The following is a 10,174-nucleotide window of genomic DNA, read 5'->3' on the forward strand; positions in this document are numbered from 1 at the left end:
GCTTCCTCCAATCTCCTCCACACTTCATTTGCTCTTTCACAAGCCTTGATTTGCTCAAACACCTTTGGATCAATGGCATTGTATAAGGTGTTGAGACACATTGTATTGCGTTGCTTATTGGACTTATCTTGGTTGGTGGGATTGTCAGGATTAATGATAGCATAATCATTCTCGGTTACATCCCATACTTGATCATTGATTGAACCAAGATACACCCTTATCTTTCTGTTCCAATAACCATAGCTTGTGCCATCAAAGAAAGGTGGTTTGCCCCCCCACATGGTTAAACACAACTTGAGCCATAATTTGACACCGAGGTTGTTAAGCCTTTAATCACACGGTGACCATGGCTCTGATACCACTTGAAAGGTCCTAATATGGCTAGAGGGGGGTGAATAGCCTATTTAAAAAATCTACAAATCAACTAGAGCAATTTGATTAGTATGACAAAGAGCGTAATGCAAACTTGCTCTAGCTCTACAAGGGTTGCAAGCCACCTATCCAACAATTCTAGTTGCAATGATTACTTAGGCACCCAAACTTGCTATATAACTACTCACTAAGAGCTCTCAAACTTGCTACTCTAAAGAGCTCAACTAGATGAGTGTAAATGATAAAGCAAGCTCTCAATTCTAATTACACTAAAGAGCTTGTATCAACTAGTTTGCAAGAATGTAGATAAGTGTGTAGGGTGATTATACTGCCGTGTAGGGGATGAACCAATCATAAGATGAAGATTAAGCCAATCATCGGGAGAATGCAAATGACAAGAGACAACCAATTTTTCTCCTGAGGTTCACGTACTTGTCAACACGCTAGTCCCCGTTGTGTCGACCCACACTTGGTGGTTCGGCGGCTAAGAGGTGTTTTACAAACCTCGTCCACACGATAGGACACCGTAAGAACTGACCCACAAGTGAGGTAACTCAATGACACGAGCAATTTACTAGAGTTATCTTTCGGCACTCCGCTGGGGAAGGTACAACTCCCCTTACAATCACCAGAGATGGCCACGAAAAATCACCAACTCATGCCAATCCTCTACAACTGCTCCAACTGTCTAGGTGGTGGCAACCACCAAGAGAAACAAGCGAAATCCATAGCGCAACACGAATACCAAGTGCCTCTAGATGCAATCACTCAAGCAATGCACTTGGATTCTCTCCCAATCTCACAATGATGATGAATCAATAATGGAGATGAGTGGGAGGGCTTTGGCTAAGCTCATAAGGTTGCTATGTCAATGAAAATGTGCAAGAGTTAGAGCTTCAACCGGCCATGGGGCTTAAATAGAAGCCCCTAAGAAATAGAGCTATTGTACCCCTTCACTGGGCACACTGCGGGCTGACCAGACGCTCCGGTCAGACTGACCGGACTCTAGACCCAGCGTCTAGTCAACCGATGTAAGCCACATGTCATTGTCCATTCAACAGGAACCACCCGATCGCAACAGCTAAGTAGCGACCGGACGCTCCGGCACAAGTGACCGGACGCTGGACCCCCAGCGTCCGGTCGTTTACAGTAAGGTTCCAAACTAGGTTTTCTTTGACTGGACGCGTCTGGTCCACCTCGACCGGACACACCTCAACGTCCGGTGCAAAACCCTAGATACTGTGCTGACCTGTCAGTTCGACCAAACTCAGACTTCCAGCGTCCGATCAATTCAGACCCAGCGTCCGGTCACAGTGAAAACAATGAGACTGAGTTCCTTTCTCCTCTATCTTCTTCACCCTTGCTCAAATGTGCTAACCACCAAGTGTATCAACTTGTGCACATGTATTAGCATATTTTCACAAACATTTTCAAGGGTGTTAGTACTCCACTAGATCCTAAATGCATATGCAATGAATTAGAGCATCTAGTGGCACTTTGATAACCGCATTTCGATATGAGTTTCACTCCTCTTAATAGTACGGCTATCTATCCTAAATGTGATCACACTCGCTAAGTGTCTTGATCACCGAAACAAAATGGCTCCTACAATCTTACCTTTGCCTTGAGCCTTTTATTTTTCTCTTTCTTTTTTTCCAAGTTTAAGCATTTGATCATCACCATGCCATCACCATTGTCATGATCTTCGCCATTGCTTCATTACTTGGAGTAATGCTACCTATCTCATAATCACTTTGATAAACTAGGTTAGCACTTAGGGTTTTATCAATTAACCAAAACCAAACTAGAGCTTTCAATCTCCTCCTTTTTAGTAATTAATGACAACCCTTTCACAAAGATATGAATTGAGATTTAATTGAATTCACATTGCTTGTCCAAGCATATCTACCATGTGTAAAAGAATATGGACAAGTTTCATGAACTCCAAATGGTAGTAATTGCTCCCCCTACATATGTGCTAAGAGTTTGGATTATAGCTTGCACATATGCTTAGATAGGAAATATAGGAGCCAATTTCTACCAAATGATGCTAAGGTATAAGAGATGGACCTTTGAAGCGTGATACCAATCGGAGTGCACCAATATACCATTCTTAGCATCATTAGTAACTGACATACACAAAAACTAGAATACCCCGTGAGATCAACATTACATGCAAGGGTCTAGTTTCCATAGAATGAACATAAGTCTAGTTACTTTAGTCTATGCATGCTAGTTTTCCATTTCATCATTGAAACCTATAACTAGCATACACCACACAAGCATGGATATTGAAATTAAGAACTTGTAACATGCAAGCAAATATATGAAATGTTCATTCAAATGCATCATACAAGTTTATGAGCTTGCTCCCCCTACTTGTGTGATCAAAATTTTAATTGACCCCTTTCCTTTATCATATCTTTCCCCTTATGTCAAATACTCCCCTATCACTCATATCTTTGTTTCTCTCCCCCTTTGTCAACAATTAGCACAAAAGGTGAGCTCAAATTATAGATAGGTTGGGGTGAAACCATATGAAATGAGGATCATTTTCCCAATTTGGTTCAATCTAGATTACTTGCAAAAGATATTTAACTCGGTTTGATCCAAGGACAAGCTTCTTCACACCTCCAAATAAGGGTTATCTTGTACCATGTTGAGTTAAACACTTATAGCTCATTTTCTAAATCAAACACTAGGTTTACAAGCCCACAAACATGTCATATGCTACCACTAGATCATTTCAAACATACAAGCAATAGTGGTACCATACAAGCATCAAATTCATTTGATTTTCATGAATGAGCCTAGGACATGATAGGAATGACTAGATGCACTAAACAAGTCCTTAGCAATGGATGGATGACATGTCAATCAATTTTACCTTGCTTTGCTCGAAGGAGAGGCATGTCATATAGTGGGGGTGCATCAACACATATTGGAGAAATCAAGTATGTTCAATTCATTCCTTAGCTTGCAAAACCTCTTCTCATCAAGTGGCTTGGTGAATATGTCGGCAAGTTGATCTTCGGTGCCCATACTCTCTATGCAAATGTCCCCCTTTTGTTGGTGATCTCTTATGAAGTGATGATGGACATCTATATGCTTTGTTCTTGAGTGTTGAACCAGGTTGTTGGTGAGCTTTACGGCACTTTCATTGTCACATAGCAATGGCACTTGCTTGAACTTGATTCCAAAGTCACTCAAGGTAGCCTTCATCCAAAGTAATTGAGCACAACAACTACCGGCCGAAATGTACTCCGCTTCGGCGGTTGAAAGTGCTACACTATTTTGCTACTTTGATGACCAAGATACAAGTGATCTTCCCAATAGTTGACATATGTCCGATGTGCTCTTTCTCTCAACTTTGCATCCCGCATAATCGGAATCCGAATATCCAATCAACTCAAATCTTGCTCCTTTAGGATATCACAATCCAACATGTTGTGTATGCTTCAAATACCTCAATATTCTCTTAGTTGCCTTCAAATGACTTTCTCTTGGTGAGGCTTGAAATCTAGCACACATGCATACACTAAACATTACATCCGGTCTTGATGCGGTCACATAGAGTAGGCTTCTAATCATAGACCGATATATTTTTTGATCCACCATGTTACCACTAGCATCACTATCTAAGCTTCCACTTGTTTCCATTGGTGTACTAATAGCTTTACTCTCATCCATTTCAAACTTCTTGAGCATGTCCTTGATATACTTGTCTTGACTCACAAATGTGCCATTCTTCATTTGCTTGATTTGAAGACCAAGGAAGTAACTAAGTTCTTCAATCATAGACATCTCAAACTCACTTGCCATCATCTTGCCAAACTCCTCACAAAATTCTTGATTTGTTGATCCAAAGATGATATCATCAACATAGATTTGCATTACAAACAAGTCATTTCCAAGCTTCTTGGTGAAGAGAGTGGTGTCAACCTTTCCCATCTTGAATCCCTTAGAGAGTAGGAAGTCCCTCAATCTCTCATACCATGCTCTAGGTGCTTGCTTCAATCCATACAAAGCCTTTCTCAATTTGAACACATGGTTGGGTTTCTTTTCATCTTCAAAACCGGGAGGTTGCTCAACATACACAAGCTCATTGATGTACCCATTGAGAAATGCACTTTTCACATCCATTTGGTACAACTTGATGTTGTTGGCACAAGTATAAGCTAGCAAGATCATAATTGCTTCCGATCTTGCAACCGGGGCATATGTTTCTCCAAAGTCAAGACCTTCAACTTGAGTGTAACCTTGAGCCACTAATCTTGCTTTGTTCCTTATTACTATCCCATCTTGATCTTGCTTATTTCGAAAGACCCACTTAGTTCCAATCACATTATGATCCTTAGGCCTCTCAACTAAATCTCGAAGACCCGGAGTCTCGGCGCCCCCTGCGACGGCCGACCTCCCGCGACGCCACATCCCCGCCTAGAGTCCGACGCGTCCTCCCGAATCGCTGATTTTTTAGAAGCCGGAGTTGGTCGGTTAGTTCGGTTCGGAACCGGAACCAAAGTCGAACTTCGTCGGTACCGATTTTTTAGAAGAACCGATCGGTACCGAGTTTCCTGGGAACCGAAGAACCGAGGAACCAAAGATTCGGGTCAGTTCGGTTCGGTAGTACCGAATGCCCAGGGCTAGTCTTCTTGGCTTGGGCTCAGGCGATGTAGGGGGCCGAGCTGGTAGAAGAGGACTGCAGGTGGGGCCTGGGTGCTGACATGCCATTGCCTGCCGCTGCCGGCCGAGTGCCCGCCATGCATGCAAAGTGCCAACCAGAGCAGGCAAACCCCCAGGCCCCAGAACGTGTAATTCACTGCGGCCACCAACCAGTCAACCACCGGGACGTGAGCTTTTACCTTCTGACCGTGCAGGTGCAGACGAGCAACGCAAACCCCAGAGGCCGGCCCCAGATCCTAGGCTGGTACGTGGTACCACGAGTAAGGGCGTGGTAGCTACTAAATTAAGTAGCTTTTAGTTATTTTAGTAATTTTTTAACTAAAGGCTATGACTAAAAGTTATTAAAAGAATTTTAGTCCTCTCTAGTAACTTTGAAGTTACTAAAAGTGACTAAACCGTTTAGTAGCTACTAAAGTTTAGTAGCTCAAACCAAATATTCCCTAACTCCATTTGCAATTGCAACAAGAGTACAGTACTTGCTATGCCACTCGTGCAAGGTCTCTTTCGAAATCCTTTCCATGTCTAATACCAGTGCTTAATCAGCCTCAGGGTGCTTAGCTGGATAAGCTGCAGCTTGCCTCTTGTATTCTCAAAACTCCATCCTCTTGCGGCGCCATGCAGAACTTGGCAGCCAGCTGCGCGGACGGTGAGACAAGCCACACTTTTCTCTAGAAAGTGTTTGCTTCGTGTCGCTGCTCGCTAAAGATTGCGGCGCACCCTCCGCATCCTCACTCATTTGCACGTGTTGGCTCACCGATAGAAGCTTGCCAGACGTTTTGTTTGCCACACGCTCGCGCCACAGCATGGTAGACTTCCTTCCCCTTGTAAACATGCCACATTAATGGCCTCGTTCGCGTGTCCTTAAATCTGGCTTGATTCGTTTCTTTTTTCATCCAAAATAGTGTTTTTCTCTTATAAATTTCTCTAACATTTCTCCAAATCATCTAAATTTCTCCAAACGAAAAGGCCCATTGGGTTTCTCGCTACATGGAACTCGTGGCGAGCAAAACAAATAAACAATGGTTAGTTTGGGAGGCGATCAAAACCAGCCGCACGGAAGGAGGAACAAGTCGCACTTTCTCTAAAAGGTGTTTGCTTCATGCCTGTGCTCGCCAAAGGTTCCAGCGTGCCCTCCACACCATCACATGTTTGTTTGTTGGTTTCAGTTAGGCTTATTTAATTAGTCAACAGTGTTTTCTTCTTATAACAAACCAGCATTGGTCAGCTCAGATCAGCCCAGAAACCAACCAGCGAACAAGCCGCATGTTCGCATCCCTGCTCATTTTCACGTGTTGGCTCACCAAATAAAACTTGGGCGGACGTTTTGTTTGCCACACGCTCGCGTCACGACACAGTAAAGGCTTCACCTAGTAAACTTTCGACGTCGGATTTCTGACAGCATCAAACTCATGGCGAACAAAACAAGGCGATCGAAACCAGCGGTGAGACAAGCGGCACTCTCTCTTAAAGGTGTTTGTTTCGTGCTGCTGCCCGTCAAAGGATCCAGCGCGCCATCCGCTCCACGTCTGCATCCCCGCTCATTTTTTTTCGCGAACGCGCTGGAAGCGTGTGTTTCATTAAGAGGTTCGAAAATACATGCTTTGATCCCTAGGAGTGTGATGGATGGTAGTTCCGGCCCTGTTCGTTAATAAGTTGAAGCGAATGGGGCAAGTTCGGCGCACGCTTATTGCTTTATCAATTGATCCGACGGCCTGAGTTCGTTTCTAGTAGTACCAACTAACTAGACTGGCCTGAGGCATCACCAATTCTTGACGACTGACCCGAGTCAACTAAACCGATTTCGAGTGAAATATATAATCGACTAAAAATCGTTCTGTTCGTTTGGGCTTGTTTGTCTTATAAATCGTACTTTTTCAGTCAATAAGTAGTATTTTTCTCTCACACTAAATCAGCCATACAGTACTTTCAGCAATGGTTTATCAGCCAAACAAGCCCAAACAAACAGGACGAATAAACATATGCACTTGGTCGACCAATCCGAACGAAACAGGCATTCGTATCATCAAAGCTTATGCATCCATCTAACCACGCCCGAGTGAATCCATACACTCGCTGGTTTTTTCCAGAGTAGCCGGAAAAATCTAAATTTGGATGCAAACTGACGTGCCAAAATTTTAACTTATGCGGCACGTTCGGCTACACCCGCTTTTGCCACAGTAATTTGTGAGCGGAGAAAAAGCGGCCGCGGAACAACCAAAGTTTGGTGCGAAAAACTTGCCAAAATTTGAACTTGGCATTCTCGTGCTATAGAAGTGTCGCGTGTAGGAGTACCAAACAATGGCACAATCCCTTACAATTTCAAAAAGAAAAAAAAAAGAAATGGTACAGACCAGTCGTGTCTCTCGTGCCCAATGGTGTCCAGTCTGCTAATCACCGTCTAACGAACAGAACGTAAGTAGTACGGGCATTCAGCCTGTTCGGGAGACCGTATCGTATCGTGAATTATTTACTGCTAACTAATTTAATATGAGAGAAAAATAATATTCTTTATTAGAAATTTACAATCGTTTAGAAGCCAGCGAACAGGTGAATTATGCATGAGCCACGGGCCCACCCCCACGTTCGTCTCGCTTCCTCCTTAATTGCAGCTCCCTCTCCATCCTACTCTCATCTCATCATCCTCCTCCCACCTCCTCAACCACTTGACTTCAGTTCCTCTCCCTCTCCGATCCGTCTAGCCTTCAATTCATTCGAGCTCGACTCGTCACTCGAGTACTCGCGCGACAGCAGTAATTCACTCCATTCCATTCCATCCACCACCCATCGCCCCACTGCATTCCGTCGCTCCATCCACCGTTCATCCCACCCAGACCCAGGCCACAATGGGCAAGAAAGGCCTGGTCTCCATCTTCTCCCGCGCCCCCTCCTCCACGTCCACCGCCGCCGCCGCCTCCTCGCCGTGGCCGTGGCCGCCGTGCGGGACCAACCCACAGACGGCCTCCTTCCGCGCCGGCGCCGGCGAGCCCTGCTGCACGGCGACGGCAGCAGCAGGTCGCCGGGGCGCCCACGCGGCGGCGCGCGGCGAAATGTACAAGACGGTCAACTCGGTCTACCTGGAAGACCCCGCCGCGGACGACTTCTTCTCCCTCTCCCTCGCCTGCGGCGACGACGGGGAGGAAGGGGCGGCTGAGGGCCGGCTCTACCTCCACGACGACGACGACGACGACGGCAGCTTCTCGACCACCACGGCGTCCGAGGAGTGGTCGGAGGCCGTGATCCGCAGCCTGGGGCGGACGTCCACCGACCGCTTCTTCTTCGACCCGCCGGGCCCGCTGCCGGCGTCCAACTCCATCCTCGCCACGGCCGCAGCACCCGAGCCGGCGAGGAAGGCACTCCCCCCGGCGGAGACGGAGGAGGAGAAGACGACGGTAACGCGCGGCGTTCACGATGACGCCGTCAAGCAGACACAGCAGCAGCAGCAACCAACGACGGCGACGTCTCTGGCGGAGCGCAGCGTGGCGGTGGCGGTGGACTCGGGCGACCCGTACGGCGACTTCCGGGCGTCGATGGAGGAGATGGTGTCCGCGCACGGGCTCCGCGACTGGGCGGCGCTGGAGGAGCTCCTGGCGTGGTACCTCCGGATCAACGGGAAGCAGCAGCACCACCTCATCGTCGGCGCCTTCGTGGACCTGCTCCTGAGCCTGTCGTCGTCGTCCTCCTCCTCCTCCCCGCCCTCAAGTACCGCCGCCGAGACTAGCACCACCACCGCCACCACCTCGAGCAGCAGCACGACGGCCACTACCACCAGTGTCGCCAGCGACGCCGTTGTCATAACCGGCGCCGCCGCAGCAGCAGCAGCGGTGGTGGAGCATCAGCGTGGCGGAGTGAACCATGTCGCCCCTTGCTCCTCCTGCTACTACGGCGCCGCCGCGGGCGACGTCCAGGTGGACGTGGAGGCGGCGGTGGAGGGTGACGACTGACGAGGCGAGTGCTGGAACTGACAGCGACGGCGATCGTGATCGTGCCCGCGCCACTGGTAGTGCTCCACTGCGGCTTGTCGCCTGAATGGATGACCTGCTAATCTCGAATCTCGATACCTTACCTCCTGCCTGCTGATGGTGAAAGTGTTCTGATGATGATTAACGAAGCAAATTAGTTAACGACAGGGTGATTAATTGGACGCTGTCACTACACTCTTGATCGGAGTACCTTTTTTTTTTCCTATTAGCGACATGTAGGTGGTGCGCGTAGCAATAGACTAGTAGTAGTAGGTTGCGGATCGAAGGATCCAATGCAATGTACAACTAGTATAGTAGGAGTATATTAATTGTATGTGTAGGAATCGTAGTGGTATAAATTTGGGTCAAATTTTTGGTGATTTCTATTTATATCATGTTCGCTTCGTTGAAAAGAAAAGCTAAAAAGTACTGTTTGTTGATTTGTCATGAGTAAAAACATTTTTTGTTTGTTGAAAAAATATTGCCCATAAGACAAGTGAACCGTGGTCCCCCCTCTGGTATTTATGGCAAAACCGGTAGCCGACCCAGGTATGATCGCTATATCCGTGGTTTATTTTTTCAGCGAAGCGAATGGAGCTTAGCTTCAGCAACAATTAATGGAGTTCATTGTGGAGTAATCTGTAGCTTATCCTCAGTACTACTGCTACCACTAGATCCTCCAATCACCGGCCTATGTTGATCTCAGGACGGTTAATGCACAGACCGGTAGGTGAGGCAGATCCTGATAGAAAGGGCAGGCAGCGTACGCCTACCAACAGCACGTTCGTTTCGTCGTAAACCATCGTGAATTATTTACTGCTGGCTGGTTTAGTATAAGAGAAAAATACTATTCCAACTTATAATCCACGATCGTATACGTATAAGCCTAGCCGAACATTTAATACGCTCGCGCCATTTAATACGCTTGCTGAGTGAGAGCTGCGTGTGCCTGTATTTATGTGCAGCATGCATACATCATACAGTACTCCTACTGAACATGTACTGGCCTAGCCGGCGCGACGAGCCCCCTCTCTTTTTTCCCTCTCTGTATGTATGTAGTTGCACAGTAGAAATCATGATTAATTAGGCGAGTGATGATCTGATGACGAGGACCCCAGCTGCCATTAAGTGTGAGCAGCAGCTAGTTCACGTATACTCGT

General features: G+C 46.7%; 1 protein-coding gene across 1 annotated transcript; it reads left to right on the forward strand.

Moving 5' to 3' along the window:
- The first annotated feature begins 7,722 nt into the window (after window positions 1-7,722).
- LOC136505882 (transcription repressor OFP13-like) lies at window positions 7,723-9,431 on the forward strand. Its single transcript, XM_066501015.1, has one exon. The coding sequence runs from the start codon at window positions 7,899-7,901 to the stop codon at window positions 8,994-8,996; it is 1,098 nt and encodes a 365-aa protein (XP_066357112.1). The 5' UTR covers window positions 7,723-7,898; the 3' UTR covers window positions 8,997-9,431.
- Window positions 9,432-10,174: the final 743 nt, after the last annotated feature.

This window comes from Miscanthus floridulus, chromosome 14, assembly GCF_019320115.1.
Source record: "Miscanthus floridulus cultivar M001 chromosome 14, ASM1932011v1, whole genome shotgun sequence".
Classification (NCBI taxonomy): domain Eukaryota; kingdom Viridiplantae; phylum Streptophyta; class Magnoliopsida; order Poales; family Poaceae; genus Miscanthus; species Miscanthus floridulus.